Below are 19,209 nucleotides of genomic sequence, written 5' to 3' on the forward strand. Positions count from 1 at the left end.
GATTTAACTATGCAACGTAAATAACTGTAACATTACTTTTGGACTTTCGTTTCTAACGATTTTTTTATTATTTTGAAACAGGTTAAATTTATCTTTATTTATTTATATTTAGGTGAGATAAGCATTATCGATGAAATTAAGAAAGGCGTGTTGAAATGGTTTGGACATGTGGAACGCATGAGTGAGGAAAGAACGGTTAAATAAATTTATGAGGCGAATGTATGTAGGTGGAAAAAGCAGCAGAGGAAAACTTGGCACAATCAGGTATGTCAAATACTTGAAAGTGGCCGGGTCAAGAGTCGTAATAATCGTCGGGTATGTATGAGGAGATCCATGAATGTAGAAGAGGCGAAGAATGTTTGCAAAGACAGAGTGGCGTGGCGTTCGATTCTCTCTGCCTACCCCTGCGGGGAAGCGGCTTGATGGTTAGTTAGTTAGTTAGTTTAAATTTCACCGCATAAAAGTAACGTTAGCTATCTTAACTACATTTAGTTAAAATATAAACTTTTATATGGAAAATACTAGCCAAGATATGAATGAATGTAAACATCTACGCTTGTGTCTCTTTTTACGCGATACATACGTTCCACGGGGAGTCGCATAAAAACGACTTAAGTACATACAAAACTGGGGGATAGGTTCCATTATTATTAAAAACCGCATAACTTCAAATCAAGATGATAGAATGTACCAAATATCGCTTTTTCAATCATAAAAATAAAAATAGAAGAACTTTTTCCTTAATCAAATATCCACATATGGGAAATCGTTTTTCAGATAAATCTTCAATCCAAATTACAAGTGCTTTTTCTTTTTTTTTCCAATAAAGCATCTCTTTAATACGATGTAAGATTTGAGCTTTACTATGTGCCAGTGACACAATTTAACGGTTGTAACCTGCACTAGTCTAAATTTTAGATTTTTTATGCGAATTCGCATTAAAAAGACTTGAACTACATACAAAAATAAGGGAACCCATTACATTCGAAAATCGCATAACTTCAAAATCGCATAAAAAAGATCCGCATTAAAACAGACCCAAGTTTTACTGCTTAAGATATCGCTCACTCCTTTCAAGAACGTCGTAAATCAAAATACTTGATTTTTCGGGAGAACGTTTTTAAAGTTTAAAAATATAATACAATGTACAACATTTCGAGTGTGTCCAAATGCTTGTTCACAAAATCTGGATTATCTCCAATTACAGGAGTTATTTTCATATTTCAAAATGTTGTAAATAAATTATCTGGTCAAATTATAAGCTTACATAATAAAAATAAAAATGGTATTTTCTGGCGTTTCTCATGTGTGTGATTATAATCCAGGATTCGGACCTCACATACTAATATAAGAGTTTCTGCTTGATAAAAAGCTTCTTTACATCTCACCAATAGATGTCTCTAGTGAAGTGATTCAAGAACAAGGTTTCTAAATTGGTTCATATATACATATATATAGAACTTCTAAGAATTTGAGTAGGGTGGTTGTCAATAATGGGTAGAATTGGTGAATGTTACACGTGTGTAAAGTGATCACTTTAACCAGCCGATGACGGTCGTCAGCCCCGTAAATGCCCAGACTTCCATATTCTTCTTCATCTTTGATGAGATGTCAAAAAATAATATAATACAATGTATTAAAAATAAATATCAAGCCACTTATTGAACTTTTTACTGTGCAACAGATCTTATAAGGTAAAACCTGAAGGTTTATTCTCCATTTGAAAAATATTTATTATATTTAAAAAAATTAAATAATACATTTTCTTCAAAATGCAAAAACAACACTTGCTGCCCTGTAGCGGGTAAACATTAAGTTAAAAATATGCTGCTTTTGCTGGGATATAGTACATTTTCTGGGCATTCCGAAAACATGCACAACTGAAAATTGACGAATTTTGATTTATGACGTTCTTGAAAGGAGTGAGCGATATGTGAAATAAAATTTCAGTAAAATATTGTTGTACCTTTATGTACGATACTCAAATTAATATTTTAGTTGTTAGTCACTTACAAGAGTACTCGATTGAAAAGTAATTATGAAATTAATACAACATAAGTATGAATGCGGTATAGACGTAAATTTAGCCATATCCACCAAGTAATATATTCTATTCTATCCAAAGTCGAAGGTACAGAAACATTGCCCCAAAACCTTTATCGAATTAGACATTTAACACAAAGTTAAAAATGCTGTAACGAATACGAACGTACACTCAGATTAACAAGCGAAAACAAAAACCAACTACATATCGTGATTATTTTAATTAAATTAAACACTTGAATTGAGTTTTATTTTTATTTACGACTAGTTTCGAAAACGACAATTGTTTTCATCTTCTGGTGCAAATTAAAACTTAATAATTAAAACTTAGTAAGTTTTGATTTGTACCAGAAGATGAAAACAATTGTCGTTTTCGAAATTAGTCGTAAATAAAAATAAAACTCAATTCAGTGGATTATTCAAGTGTTTAATTTAATTAAAATAATCATGTCATTCCACAAAGTTAATGCCGAATCAATAAATAATATACATATCGTGATATTATGTCGGGTTGTGGTCCCGTGGTTAGTGTCGCGGACTCTTAAGTCAGAGTTTTTTTGGTTCAAATCCACTCTACCACAATTTGATACCTATTTATAATAATGAGCCGCTTAGGCTCACAGAAATAGTATGAAATAAAAATATTTGTGTAAATAATAAAAACACAAATATTTCTCTATTCTTAAAAAAAAACGCACGTTGTTTTATATGACGTTGTTTTACTTTACGTAGGTACCAGCACACCGGGACAAATATACGTAATCATATACTAATATGTAACCAATCCTAATTTTAATCCTTGTATACACGACGGAAAACGGTATTATTATGATGAATATTATGGCTGGTACAAACACACGAATGAATTCACGAATGCATATCAGAATTGCAACTTGACAACTATGAATACAGTAAGAATTTCCAACCTGTTGCCGTGATTAATTTAATTATGAAAACACCCGACGGCATGACATACTATACAGACACTCTGATTCGCTCCTTTTTGGTGAGCGTCAGATCGACGAAAAACGAATAGCTAACGGGAAAAATTCAAGATGATACCAAAGAATGGATAATACAACATTCGCCAGTGTGTAGGAGAAATCAAAGGACATAAAATAAATATGTTTAATAAATAAAATAAAAATCACTTACTGGCTGCCATCTGTTGTTGGTGTTGTGTGATTGCTCTCTGAAAAAATAAATATCCATGAGTATCACATAAAACACGTGTAAAATAAAATGTAGGTTGAATATCTTCGTTAAAAATGCGGTATACCTGCAGCGCGTGTACCTACAATAAAGGGGCGGCGGAACAGGAGGTAAAGGAAGTCCATTCTTTTAAATTAAAATTCACCTGTTGGTGCATAGATGCACCGCACCTGCTTAAAATATTTTCAAGTAAATATCGTGACCGGTAATATTTACACAAAATTGGTGTTATGGTAATAATGTGAATGAACGAATAAATAGTAACACAAATGTTTCGGTTTGTTATTTCAGTTGAATTTTAAAAACGCTACTTAAACAACTTAGATTTTTACATTTGTTAATTTGATAACGAACCATGTCATCTAGCATAAGCTTTCACGGCTAAAGAAATATATCATTTCAAATTATTGTTGACGTAAGACCCAAGATTTGACATTTATATCGATGAATTATAAAACATTATTTGAAAGCGGAGTTTCTCCATGAACTATCAGCATTAAGAATAATTAACTCAATACCATAATTTTACAATAATTGGTACAAAAAGATTTTTTTGAACTTTGAAAAATCCAAATTTAAGTAAGCGGTTAAGCAAGTCAGTGTTTAAATGTTTAGAACATCGTATATGTATGTATGTATGGGTATATGTGTAGGTCAGGGTTTTCCAAACTATGTTCCGCGGAACATATAAAAACAAAGCCAAGCATTTATTTTAAAACACTGAATTTGTGAGGTGTTTCTATTGCAGAAAAAGATTTACGAACTGGGTATTGACAAAAGTTGTTTATTTAAAGTAAAGAAATTAGTTATTGTGCCAAGTGCACTTTTCGCTGGAGTGAATTGTTTTTAATATTCTGTGTTTTTTTCATAAAAGTCGCTACATGTAATGCCAAAAATTAATTTACAGTATAGTAACTCTCGTACAGTAAACTCTAGCATGCTGCCGCGGTCATCCGACCAAATGTGATTCAAAATTGAGAAAACACGCTCCGAAGGTGCTTAAGTCCCGGGTAGGCACAAAATATATTGTATAATTTACTCAGGTGCATCAATGTGTTGCTCGTTATATTTAATCTTCCGCTTTTTTCAATCACGATATACTAACTTATATTATTTTAATTTAAATTGTACTTAGTAAATATTATACCACTATTTCTTAAAATCTATTGTGACACGTATTTCTATGCATTCCGCATAATTTTCAAGTACCGTATGACATACGTACTTACCGTAAACATACGGTGTTTGAAAATGATGCGGAATGCATTGAAACATGTGTCACGATAGATTTAAAGAAATAGTGGTATTTACTAGGTAAAACTTAACGTAAAAATGGATAGATTTTACCACAAAGTGACTGCCGAATCAATGATTGAAATAATAAATACTTGGATTGCTTGTTTATGCTATCAGTTTATCTTCCATGTCTTCTATGTGGCTTTATAGCTACTGCTATAAAGCCACAGGGTGCATGGGTAATGCTTTGCCGCAGTACGCATCGAACATAACTACATATTGTGTAATTACATCATAAGATCATCACAGATTAATGTTCTCAGAGAAAATTATGGCAAAAACGCGATTGTCTCTGTGCTCTGTAGTCACTAGCTGTATTTAGTTCTCAATACGCAGTAAGTAATGTTAACAGGCGGATAATGTTTACTTTCACTACTCATTTCCTATTATTAACTTGCAACTACGGATGTCTAATAATATTACATAAGACGGAATTAATCGTCTTGTAAGATTTATTGCCTCACTATTTACTTGAGAGCATCTGCACCACGCGTATGGCGCAATCTACATTTGGTATTAGACACATTCAATAATGGCTCTTTGTCAGACGGGAGGAATATCTAATTTAACATACTCAACCTATAAAAGATTGTATTAGACTCGTGAAGTGTTTAAAACAGCCGATATAATTAATATTTTCATTCGTCATTATCTTTTGGAAGATTCGCCTTCGAAAAAACGTTATTTTCGTAAGTTGGAAATAAATTACGTCACAGAAACGAATTATTTTAATGTTGGTGTCATTGCGGCTCTACTTGTTGATGTCTATGGTCCACCCTCCGAACCTTTACCTTTGATGAGATGTCAACAAATAATAATGTCCTTGCCTCTCCTTTAAAAGATTGATCAAGTCGGGTTTGTATGTCGTTATTTTTAGTGCGTTTCCAGGTTCTCGTCAATAAGACGATTTCTTAGTTTGTTCATGCTGCGAAAAGATTGTTCGCATCAATACTGGAGTCGAGAAGCGGATATTTGTACCGGAGCCGCAGTCAAAAGGTCAAAGAGCCGCATTCGCTCCCGAGCCATACTGTGCCGACCTTTGGATAAGACTAATTTACTAATCGACTACTTTGCCGATTTGGCCGACTAGTTGGCACACAGAAAAAAATAAAATACCGGTATTTTACACACAAAGACATTTCGTATTTCTCCTATCGCCACGGTATTTTTATTATAAACTTCAAACTTTATAAACATTTTTTTAAATATTATTTTTAAAAGTAATAATTAGTTAGTTAGTAAGTCTTAGTTTGGCAATGATGGTAAAATTTCTCGTCGAGTAATTTGAACCAGTTCAATTCACCATATCGCAATATTTAATGAATACAAAAGAATTGGTTTCCATAACACATTTAATTTTTTTTTTATTGTTTTCCTTTCATTGAAATCAATAAAGCTGAGATCTCAAACCATCTCAAACGATCATATTCAGAACGCGAACGGCACCGCTAGGAGCCGGACATATCTTCGCTAGCAATTATTTTTTATGTACCTATTTTTGTTATTTTTTTAGAATACGTATTGAAAAAATATTTTAACTTATGTATCAACATATTTATTTCGAATAAAAACTTGTTTTTTCACTACAAAAATTGTATTTTAAGCAACAACAAAAAAAATTACGTCAAATGTCACCTGGATTAAAAAAAAATAAGTTGCGATTTATCGTATATTGGGCTTTAACTACTTGTACACATTTCGTTACCGCGTTATTAAATGGAACACTAACGCCTTCACAACTATTATAATTTTCTGTATTTTCACCTTTTTCTAATGAAAAATCGTAAATATATATATATATATATATATATATATATATATATATATATATATATATATATATATATATATATATATATATATATATATATATATATATATATATATATATATATATATATATATATATATATATATTTAAATTCTAATACAATAATTGTAAATTATAACCTTCCAAAAAAAACGTTCGTGTAATGAAAAGAAGAGCATTAATAGCAATAAAGAAGAGCAATAATTCGGAAAGGTAAATAATTTTAGACATATATTTTTTTAAATATTCTCCTAATAAGTTACGTGATAGCGTCATATCTGATATCCAATACGGCAAATTACACTGGCCAACAATTTACAACTTTAATTTTGTAACTGGCATGAAAATAGCTAATATTTATGCACTTTGCATAGCTGAATTCAATAACGAAAGCATAAAACTGTAGCATGTCAGATTTTTTTAGTTATGGATATTTTTAATTCTGATATTGACTAAAGTTTATGTTATTATTTATGTATAAATATATATATCGCTCACTCCATTCAAGAACGTCATAAATCAAAAAACTTGATTTTTCAGGAGATCGTATTTAAAGTTTAAAAATATAACACAATGTATTAAAAATAAATATGTCACTTATTGAACTTTCTACTGTGCAACAGATCTTTTTAGGTAAAACCTGAAGGTTTTTTTCTCCATTTGAAAAATATGTATGTAATTTTTTTTTTAAATAACTAAACAATACATTTTCTTATTGTTTAGCGTAGCGGGTAAACATTTAATTAAAAATATGCCTCTTTTGCCGGGATATAGTACATTTTCTGGGTATTCCGAAAACATGCACAACTGAAAATTGACGATTTTGATTTATGACGTTCTTGAAAGGAGTGAGCGATATATAAACATATTATGCTATCGTATTCAATATTAATAAGCTAATATATTTCCACTGTTACTTCATAATTATCAATATTTTTTTTGAATCCCTTAGACCTTAGACTAAAACATGTCTAGATACCAACTACTATTACGGTTTCAACGTATGGGGTCCATTTAAACAATAATGTGAGTGTAAAATCAAAACTTGACGTGATACAAGCTTGTCACTAAATGGACTTTGAATAAGAACGATTAACTTAGTCCAAATCAGTCATCAAAATTTCAGTTACAAAATCATTGTTGGACGGTGTTAGTGTTCCAATCCAACGAGCCGAAAATAGGAAATGAGAAATTTGTATACACCTTTTTTTTCCTTAACACTGCTATTCAATATCAAAAGGCATTTATGCCATAGATTTTTAAATAGACGGTAGTAAAGTTTACAGTGCTAATTGCACGTAATTGAGTAAAAAAAGGTTCATTATATCCATATACGAAACTGAATTTTCGGACCTCTGTGTACGCAAACAGCTCAACATCGGTTCATGGTATGTAGTATGTTTGATACATACTAGGACCTAGAATAGTTTGGAAGTTACAGCTCTTCAATCGTAATCAGCCGTAAAAAATAAATATTTTATATAATTTACAATACAAATAGATAAAAATATTATTCGTCAAAAATTATCGTAATTTTCTTAGAAAACCTATATTTTTTGACTTGTATCAATCTATAGAATCTATAGAAAAATCCTGATAAATCCAAAGAACATTTTCATAAAAATCCGAGATACGGACTGGTGATATGACAAAAAAAACTTCAAAGTACCTATCTTAAAGTATTTGAATCAGTGGTTAATTTAAGCAAAATAAACAGTCGTGATCATTTCAGCAAATTCCTACTTAGACAGGCTTTGTTCTTCAAACAACTCCGAGTAATTTATTTAGCATTCCAAAACCCGCTATGTCGTCAAACAAGTTGCTTCAACGGCGTATTGCGTTTTAAATAATAATAACACAAATGTTTACAGATTATGATAATCCACGTATCGGAAAAGTTACATCGATAAATCAATAAAGATTGGCAAAGAATACAGCCTAATTACTGTGTTGTCGCGACAAAGATTATCCATATCAGACCCTGGGATTAGCACAAGTAGATACACAATATCAGAAAGTTTTACTCACAGTCCTGTCTTTGCATAGCAAATAAAGGCCGGAAAGCTCTCCTACCGGGGTGATCAGGATATTCGCGTGATTTGTTACCAGAGGGAATTGATACAAAGTACACTACACATCACATCAAATGACACTCTTCAAGCCTGACGGAACTGTCACTTAAGGGGCTGGTTTACAAACAACAACCGAAACACACAACTTTCCTAATTACAACCCGGATTCGAGGACATAATTAATCACCAAAGCAGAAAGTCAAGCCGTGGCGCCGCAAAAGACCAGCGAGAATAGTCGATAGCGCATACCTCGACAGATCAGAAATACCCATCGATGGACCTACCTGACACGTGACGTGTTCAAGTGGTCAGCCATAGTGAATATGTGTAAAAACTAAAATTCGCGATCCATTCACAGATGATGAGCAGGTTTTTCTAGGCATTACGTTATTGTCATGTACATCCTATACGTATTCATTCGAAGCGGTATGCCCACAGAGCGGGAAAATAACATAATTTATGCATTATACATGTAGTTTATCGTATTTTTCAACGCACGAATAACTAAGTTTTTTTATTATTATTCAAACGTGATAATTTGACGAATGTTAGTGTAATTCTTTTGTCGACTGTATGTATATTTGAATTTATTCAAATATATAGACGACTGTTTCCAACGTTGTCTGTTCTAATATCACACTGTGGTGTGGAATCGTTTCTTGGCGATTTCTACGTGTTTTGCGGTAAATAATCAAATTAATTTAAAAAGTATTAACAAAACACGTACTTTTATACTATACACAATCTACAATCATCTTAATCAAAGAATCGGCTTTTGGTGAGTTGGTATAAACTATTAAAATAAAGTTGGTTTGTATAGCATAATACTGTACATACTCGTAAAATAATAATCATTCATCCATATCCGCTGTCTATGTGGAGCATATTGAGTTCAAAAACTGCATCCAGGCTCTGACTGCTCTGACTGCTCCCTTGCATCTTCTCAAATCAGGTCCGCGTCCCGAAGTTCAGACAAAAACCTGATGCTTTGAAGAGGCACGCTTGAATGAGGCATGCGAAATACGGGCCTAGCCAACTAAATATTTTTTTCTTAGCGACGGTTGTGATCATGAGTTCGGCTGTCCAAATTTAAAACACAGTAAGGGACATTTTTTGTGTAGTAGGTTTTTTTTGCATTTATGGAGTAAGTAGACTCTACTTAGTCCAAAAATGCAAAAAAAACTACTACAAAAAATGTCCCTTACTGTGTTTTAAATTTGGACAGCCGAGTTCCTGCGCCGTATTTCCTCGTTCCACACGAAGTCAAACCATAGCACGCTTAAAATGCTTCGCCGGCATCTATTCTCAAAGATTTAGTATCTAAGGTAAAGTGGGGGGGTCAGGTCGCATTAGAGCAGGCCTGGCCAACCCAAATAGCATCCCGGGCCGCATCGATGACTTAAAGTTTTCCCAAGGGCCGCATACAGAAGAATTTAGTTTTTTTGTAAGTGCATATTATAAATAATTTGAATACGGAGGTAATTAGAAAGTAAAATCATGGTAATTATGAAGAGAGAAAACATTTCTACCACCAGTAGAAAGTAGAAAACATACAATGAACAAAAAAATAACAATCAAAATTATTAATTAGGACACATAAAACAAACAATATTAACATTTTTATTTTAATAAAAACCAATTTATAAATGACCACTCAGTTTGAGATTTGAGTTTCTCTTTGCTTAATTAATTTTTTTAAATCTATTTCAATAGTTGAAGTTGCACATCTTAACTGGTTTTCGTGATGTTTTGAGATCGCGTTAATTGGCAATGCTGAAGAGCGTGCGAACGGATATTGTTCACTGTTTATATAACAACATGCATGACTTGGCTCATAGAATACTTTAGGGCATAAATTTTGTTGATGCGTATCACAAATATATCACTGGTTTAAAAATATATTCTACAAACACGGCTGCGGCCCGCGGGCCGCGGGTTGGCCACCCGTGCATTAGAGAATACGCCGCGCTACCGTGTTAGACCTGTTATTTCGCCTTGTCATTATTAGATGGCAATGCCATATCGCATTTTATTTTTATGTCAATCTTGTGAACACTGTCTGGTATTGTTGTGCTGAAGAAATGTATCCAGTTTCGACCAGGTACGACACGAAAATTTTTATTTCAAATCTTGTTTCGTTCTATCAAAATAATACCCAAATCAACATTTTGAGTGTTTCCAAATACTTGTTCACAAATCTGGATTATCTCCAATTATATTTTTATTTGTATGGCCATTTTTAATAAAACATTTTGACATCTCATCAAAAATGAAGAAGTAATTTGTAAGTCTGGGCATTTACGGGGCTGACGACCGTAAAAAAAGCTTCTTAAAAACGCTTCTTTTCATCTCACCAATAGATGTCCATAGTGAAGTTTTAGTGATTCTAGAACAAGGTTTCTAAATTGGTTCATATATATAAATAACTTCCAAGAATTTGAGTAGTATGGTTGTCAATAACGGGTAGAATTGGTGAATGTTACACGTGTGTAAAGTGATCACTTAAACCAGCCTATGACGGTCGTCAGCCCTGTAAATGCCCAGACTTCTTCAGACAGTATTTCTTCTTCATCTTTGATACTATATGAATATAATATGAATACCTAAATCATTTAGACGATTTCTGTAAGCTTTGCAATGGATTTATTTTACCTAATCGAGAAGAAAATACGACTGATTAAAGTATGTCATGAGTAATGTGACCATACGTCCCGTTTTGAACGGGACCGTCCCGTTTTTAGACAGCCTATCCCGTATAAAACAAAATATTTTTTTCATATTTTTATTATTTATTCCTTTTATTTTCTTTATCAACATTCCTTTTCTTTTTATCAATACATAAAACTATGAAAAAATGTGTGTTTTCTTAAATATACATACTATTATGTAAACATTGGTAGATGACAAAAATAAATGGTCACGTTAGTCATGAGGTATGTTCCCGCTTGATGCAAGAAAACAGTGCTATTTTAGGTAGTTTATTCAACAAATGTTGGAATTTCGATGTAAAATGTGCTAAAAATCCTTATGTTTAAATGAATCAAATTGATAGTATCTAAAATAGCAATTTAAAAAAAAAGAATTAGTAAATCTTTATATTATTTATATATATACGAGCTTGCAATTAGCTTAAGACCATATTATCCTCAATTTGGGTAATACCATAATATTTTTATTTATAAAAATCTTATGTTTTTATTTTATTTCATTTATACTGTGCTGTAATACAATAAACGTAGTTTGTGTTAACACAAGGGTATAGCTAAAAATAACCAAGGGAAAGAAATATCCTCTCAAAAAACCCGTAAATGTATAAAAGGCTTTTATTAGGTGTCTACAATTGTGTGGAAATATTCCTGGATAGTTTAAAGCACTAAACGACTTTTGGTACAGCAATACGTTAGGCTGAATATTCATCTAGGAAACTGTAGCTATGAAGCAAATAAAGTCGCGTAAACTGATAACTAGTTAAATATATATTTACTTGTTGCAGAAGAGATCTAACTCCACTCAATTCGAGAGAGCGAGCATCCAGAGACCTACTTCTCGGTTTGGGTATCCCCCCAAAAGGCTCGTCTTCCTTCTTTCCGCCCTTGATCCACCGGAAATAGGCAGCCATCTTAAAGTTCCCAACCAACCAGAAACTGATATTGCGGAAATGACCGAAGACAAAGAAGGATTCGGGCTATACAAACGCCGCTACGCTCAAAATATACTGCCCTTAAGAACGTATCGGCACCGGCGCGTGGCACTATCAACTCAAGGTCCAATACTTATTCAGATATTATGATTATAAATAAAAAGAACTACACTCTGGTTGAGGAAAATTAACTTAAAAGAACAATAACAACACTCGTTTCAGGAAGGCGTTTTATTTTGAAGGGATCGTGATACAATGCAGGAAGGAATTTCCGCACAACTTGCCGGCTTCCAGTCGGACGGAACTGCCCGCGGCGACATTTCGGCCGCGGCATTTGACCATTATCTCAGCGGCTGTCCATTACATCCAGTCCGCTTCACATTTCGTAGTACGTGTTCGCGTAAATTCGGGAGACGATGAGACCGGCAGGTGTATCGATAAGCGGGCACGTAATGTACACGCGCGCATACCGGCGCCGAGCTAGAAAGACTATTCTTATCAGAGTTCGGAGCCTGCTCGCGACCAGGTAAGTATGTACATACATCGGTATTACGCAATCACTGAAAATTCGACGTTAATTGCGAAGGCACGAGAATGACTCGAGGCGGCCCGAGCATCATTGGCGATCAGTGGGTACAGACCCGAATAAGATACATAATATTATTGTCTGCCCACGCAGCAACGTCAAAGGTCTTCTGGCGATTTGAGATTTGCCGTTCTTATCGTGGTCATCGCGGCGAATACATTTTTTTATTTTTTTATTTGTTTATTTCATAGATACATACATTTTTTTACTATTTGTATTACGGCTCTTTAGGCATGTATTTAATTTAATTTTTTACTATCACTTAATTACAAATTACAGATTACGGATATATGTCCCCACTGAGTTTGACTGCGCAGAGGGCACATATATTTAAAAAAATAAAATAACCCGAGACATTGTGCGTACATATATTTAAACTAACTGGAGTCGATAAAAAAAATCTCAATAAAAAATCAGATGACAACTGGACGGTAAACATTTATGAGCAAATTGCGAACTTGCAAAAAAATACGTCATCTTTTTACTGTAGTATTTTAAAGCTACTGGAAAGATGTGAAAATAATGTGCCAAAACAAAAGACAAATTCGACAAATTTCGAAAACTTTAAATGAGTATTCATCGAAAAATAAATATTTTTAGTACCTAATACTAAAAAAATGCACTGAACTTATAGTGAAACTTCTTCTAAAAGAAAGAATAAGAGATATTCAGTGTGGGAGGCAGAGAAAAAGAGCATCTCTCTTAAAAGATATTCAATTGGTATTACTGATTTGGCATAACTCAAATATAAGAAATATTTCCGTAATTCGATATTTTCGATACAACGAGAAAAAATTGAATTACTCGAAACGAAATGCGCCTAAAAAGTGACGCGTCCTTGAAATTTCACTCTCGATATCGATTATCGAAGCGCCGCCAAAGAAGTATCACTTCAAAAATCAAATTCTTCACGACAAAAGTCGCAATTTTCAAAAAAGGAAATAATTTTCCCCACTAAACCCCACATTCGTGTGGTCGAAACGTGTTGATACTGTAAAAAAATTTTTTGTTGACATTTTGACACCTCAACATAGATGAAGAAGAATATGGAAGCCTGGGTATTTACAGGGCGTATGACCTGTCACAGGCTGGTTAAGTGGTCACTTCACACACGTGCAACATTCACCAATTTTACCACACTATTCACATAAAATAAAAAATAGAAGTTAGTTATCGGGAATATTATATGACTTATGTAAATAATATATATTGGAATTCTTTTTTTTTTGCTGCTTGTTGAAAAATTACACTATTGAATAGTGTAATTTTTTTAGATGTCGAAAAATAATAAAATAATTTCCGGGGTCCTCCTACTTAGACACTCACCGCACCGTAAGACCGCTTGTGCACTACACGGAAATTTACCGTCCGGGAGTACGTTTTTTTTATTTTTATTTTTTTATTTAAGTGACTACGACAGTTTAGCGTAATCGAATTTCACTCACCGATCGAGCGTACAGATCCGAAGAAAGAATGACAAAAGCACAAGCCGATCCGAGCCAATTATCCGTTTATCATGCTAACTGAAGTGCCGGACGGTAAAATTCCGTATAGTGCACAAACGTTCTAAGAGCGCTTGTGCACTACGGGGAATTATACCGTCCGGCAGGTCCATTTTTTTTTAAATAAAAGTGACTACGACAGTTTGGCGTGATTGAATTGCGCGCACCGTGATCACGCACCGACCCGAAGACGGCCAAAAGCACAAGCCAATCCAAGCCAATCATCCGTTTTATCATGCTAACCGGACTGCCGGACAGTAAAATTCCGTGTAGTGTACAAGCGCTCTAAGATCGTCAGAAATTCGAGAATTCGCGAACGTATCTATGCGCCATCTCCTTCGCACTCGCCGCAGATTTTCCGTCTCCTACGTACATATGTATCCAATATACTGTTTTGCGTTTTTTTCATCACGATCGATAGCCATCGTTATTTCGAACCTATTTTACGAATTACCGGTTACTCGATGAAAAAAAGGTCGCATAATGCACAGCGAAATAGATACAAAACTATGACGTATGAAAAAATTAAAATAAAATGCGCAGTGAAACTTCTTAAAAAATAAAGAATGAGAGAGATTCATTGTGAGAGGCACAGGGAGAGCATCTCAAAAGAAACGCAAGAAACCAAAATTTGCATAAATATCTTCTGTTTATTCAATATTTACACTGTCATTGATTGGTGCTTCAATCGTTGATACTGATATTAATGGTTTGTGATAACTAAAATACAATCTACCATACATGTTCGTGATTCGATATTTTCGAGATAACGAGGAAAAAAATGCATCTATGTTCCGGATTTTTGTGTTAATTCGTTGGGTTTGTTAAAACACAATGATACATATTACTTGCACAACGCGTGGTAACTCAAGTGTTCATATATAGCGTCTGACGTGTACATTTTATTATATCGAATTGTATCGTTGTATTCCGTGGCGTCAGAATATGAAGATCTCTTTTTACACTATATTTTCATTTTCGTCCAATAATCGATTACCGAATTGATTATGTCTCTCATGTAACGAAATATGCCTAATAAACGTGAAGCGCCCTAGAGAAACGATCTTCAAAATAATTAGCTTGTATGGGAAAATGAATTTTACTACTTCGAACGACCGGTGAATTTTGAAATGTAATTTTACACGACTGGTAATTAATATCATTGGTAAAAAATAAAAATTGTTTGAGAGAAGCTCGCAGCGGGCAGATTATAGGGATGATAGAAAAATACAATTTCCTGGCGTCCGACTGCAAAAATGGAGTTAGCTTAGTGCTACCGGACGCTTGCTGAATTATATTATTGCGAATAAGGCCTTAAGCAAAAAAATGACATACGCCTCGTCGAATGGAAAAATGTTTAAGATAAAATGAAGGTTAAATATTATAAGGCATTTTCGTTAAAGAAACGGCATGCCTGAAGCCTATGTAAAAGGAGCGACGGATATATATTACATAATGATAATATAATTTGTCAATTCTTCATAAAACCGCATTTAATAATTTTTCACTATTTTGTATTTTTTAATAAAAGCTTAAGCTTAAGTTACGCGGCGAATGTGGTTGGCAATAGAAGCAGAGGAAGACCGAAGAAAACTTGGCATGATCGAGTATTTCAAATACTTGAAAGCTGTCAGGTCAGGAGTCGGAATGATCGGCGTGTATATATGAGAAGATGTATGAATATGGAAGAGGCGAAGAATGTTTGCAAAAACAGAGCGGTGTGGCGTTCTATTCTCTATGCCTACCCCTGCGGAGGAGCGGCGTGATGGTAAGTTAGTTAGTTCATTTTTTAGTTTCCAGGGGATATGGAACAAACCTACGTAAATAATTGTTCTTTTTATTTTAGTGTAGATGCAAACCAAAAAGGTTCAAGTCTGTACTTTCAAAGGTTCAAACCCAAAATCTTCAAACTTGGTTTACGTAGTTATCTACCAATTGGTGTTATTTTATTGTTCGAAAAAATAACAGTTTTTTTTTAAAATAAATTAATGGTTTTTATGTAATCATGTTACTTGTTTATTTTATAACTATTTATATGGTTTGCTTCCAGACTCTTCTGTTGGATGTGAGTGTTTTTGCCTAGAATTTTCACTCACGAATTACATGAAATTACAGTAACTTTAAACATAAAGAGAAAATCCACTCACGAGGAGGCATAGGCTATGAAACCTAAAAAGTTGAAGCCTGAGTAGGGTCATGATAAGCGGTGTTGCATATGCCGTAGCTAGATTTCAGAATCACTTGCACGTTAGGTAATTAAAAATTAAATAAAAATTATTCTGTTGGCTACTAAATCATTTGCACCCTCCCAAGTTAGATCTGAAGATCAAATTCTATAACTAATTCTTTTGTATTTATTAAGTATGTTTTTAAGATGTAATTTTTTTCAGATTATTGTAGTATTTTCATTTTGCAAATCCCATTTTAAATTTTTGTGTAGTTCAATATTTTATGTTATTTTCTTTTGTTAATGAAGTACTTAATATCTTATCTATTGTCATACACGTAATCCGATCTCAGCCGCATCAATCTAGTTAAATGTCTGATTGGATTTTATTATTAAGGGTAACATTTTGAGTGTGTCCAAATACTTGTTCACAAAATCTGGATTATCTCCAATTACAGGAGTTATTTTCATATTATTTTTTGACATCTCATCAAAGATGAAGAAGAATATGGAAGTCGGGGCTGACGACCGTAATATGAAAATAACTCCTGTAATTGGAGATAATCCAGATTTTGTGAACAAGTATTTGGACACACTCAAAATGTTGTAAATAAATTATCTGGTCAAATTATAAGCTTAAATAATAAAAATGAAAATGGTATTTTCTGGCGTTTCTCATGTGTGTGATTATAATCCAGGATTCGGACCTCACATACTAATATAAGAGTTTCTGCTTAGTAAAAAGCTTCTTTACATCTCACCAATAGATGTCTCTAGTGAAGTTCTAGTGATTCAAGAACAAGGTTTCTAAATTGGTTCATGTATAAAGAACTTCCAAGAATTTGAGTAGTGCGGTTGTCAATAATGGGTAGAATTGGTGAATGTTACACGTGTGTAAAGTGATCACTTAAACCAGCCGATGACGGTCGTCAGCCCCGTAAATGCCCAGTCTTCCATATTTTTCTTCATCTTTGATGAGATGTCAAAAAATAATTATTAAGGGTATTGAGAATTTTACGAAGATGTTTTTGCTCAGTATACCTAAGAAGTCCGCCTTTTTGAAGAAGTCGGGGTGCGGATAGGGGTTTGATTGGTTTGATTATTATAAACGTGAATTAATGTAAGGAGAAAATCACAGACTAAAATGCCAACAAATGTTTCCCCGTTATATTTGAGATCTCACTATTGCCATAATCGTAATAACCAAGTTTGGCTGCATTGAAAAAACCATTCTCAGAATACTTGACAGTAGATAACCTACCCTGTCTGTACGTAGCATAACATGATCCTGCGCTTATTTATATTTTTATTTTTTCCACATGAAAATTACAACGGAATACTAAAATCTATTGAGAAATCGTCTGCAGAATATTTGCCGTACTTATCACATAGATTTTTAATAAGACTCTTATATATACATTAGGAATGCTGTGGAACAGACATTCTCTGACATGCTTTGTTGGTTGACAGTCGATTATGGTGTATATGGGGGTTTGAGTCTAGTCATCTGTCTCTTTTTGTACATCTAACTATACGTATGACCTTATTATTGGTTGAGAATATAATACATTTTTTAAATTTACTACTAACCTGGCGTCGTTTATCTGGTTCCGTGGTTATAGTTGTAGGTCCAGCCGGCTTGCTGCGGAATATATCCATCACTTTTGTCATCGTACTTGGCCTACGGTTTGAACTAGCCGCTGTCACAGTATGGTAGTACTGAAAAATAATGTTCTTAGAATCAGTAATGATTTTTGCTATCCAACCGAGGAGTTTCAGTAACGTAAGGGTCGTTTAAATTGACGAAAATCTGATATAAATTCCGAGGAACGGGATTAGATTGAAACAAATGTCTGCAGACATCGTACAAACCAATGAAATGTCAGTTTTTTAAAGGAATAATCCGCAAAGCCTATTCTTTTAGAGACATATCTGCAGATAGGATAGTAAGGATAGGGAAGGTAAATGTGAAAAATACATCACAAACACCCAGAGCATTTAATAATTGCACTTGGCGGAAATCGAACCAGCGATGCCAGTTTTGCAGTTGAGTGTCTACCCAACTACGTCATAAGGCCACCACAGTAGAAAGTTTATTTAATTTTCATCGTTATTAAACTCAAATTTATGAATAGATAAATAAAATAGATATTACTATTAAAAAGCTAATGAAAATGTAATATTTAATTTAACTTGTCTCATTGTGACAAATTATGTGGTAAATATACTCCCGTAGCTACACTCCTGTATTTATCATTCATACACAAGTGTATGAATGATAAATACATTAAAATATTTGGACAAACTTTCGCATCTATAAATAACTAACTTTAAATAACAAATTTACTCAACGGCTACTTATTTTTTTGTTTTTGTTTTCATTGTACATTTTGTGAGTGTAACATAAAATAATCACCTTAACATCACTTCCAGCGTGTGGATGTGCAGATCCGTCTTTGGTTGCTGTACTGGATCGACCAGAACCCATATTCTAAAAACAAAACATGAAAAGTAAATTAAAATACAATTATATAGATTTCCCTAACATAAATATTAGGGAAAAAGTTAATATGGACCCTTGAAAAAATATTAAAATAATATAAATTTTAAGTATTATGCTGAGAATCAATATAAACTCTGGTAAACTTTGCCAAAAGTGCAGCCGTCGATAAACCGACGATGAAGCATTGTATTTTGGCGGTCGAGCTGGAAGATTGTTTCGCAGCATACGTTTTTCTAAAGTTGTGATTCGTCTATAATATTCGCAAAAAAAACAACAAAAACAATTTTTTGTGAAATAAAAACTATTTTATTTGCCCTTACAATGCCCAGTAGATTTAAAATGAACCATTTTTTCAAAAAGCCTTGCGAAAAAAAATCT

At 33.4% G+C, this 19,209-nt stretch overlaps 1 protein-coding gene and 1 long non-coding RNA gene across 8 annotated transcripts in view; one reads left to right on the forward strand and one right to left on the reverse strand.

The window, feature by feature from the left end:
* Positions 1 to 19,209, reverse strand: part of LOC148301102 (uncharacterized) — a 154,132-nt gene that overhangs the window by 80,932 nt on the left and 53,991 nt on the right. For all 7 annotated transcript variants that reach the window (XM_088273827.1, XM_088273821.1, XM_088273822.1 and 4 more), the window contains 3 exons: positions 18,745 to 18,819; positions 17,919 to 18,047; positions 3,199 to 3,235 (listed from right to left, as the gene is read on the reverse strand). In XM_088273827.1, coding sequence (XP_088129953.1) covers positions 3,199 to 3,235; positions 17,919 to 18,047; positions 18,745 to 18,819 — 241 coding nt within the window. The remainder of the gene's footprint in view (positions 1 to 3,198; positions 3,236 to 17,918; positions 18,048 to 18,744; positions 18,820 to 19,209) is intronic.
* On the forward strand, positions 10,458 to 13,221 carry LOC148301103 (uncharacterized). The gene is made up of 2 exons (XR_015838841.1): positions 10,458 to 10,534; positions 11,927 to 13,221. It is a non-coding gene; the product is annotated as an uncharacterized LOC148301103 (long non-coding RNA).

The sequence above is a fragment of the Brachycentrus maculatus genome, unplaced genomic scaffold (genome assembly GCF_059751285.1).
Source record: "Brachycentrus maculatus isolate JH-2025_06_01 unplaced genomic scaffold, ASM5975128v1 h1tg000608l, whole genome shotgun sequence".
Taxonomy (NCBI): domain Eukaryota; kingdom Metazoa; phylum Arthropoda; class Insecta; order Trichoptera; family Brachycentridae; genus Brachycentrus; species Brachycentrus maculatus.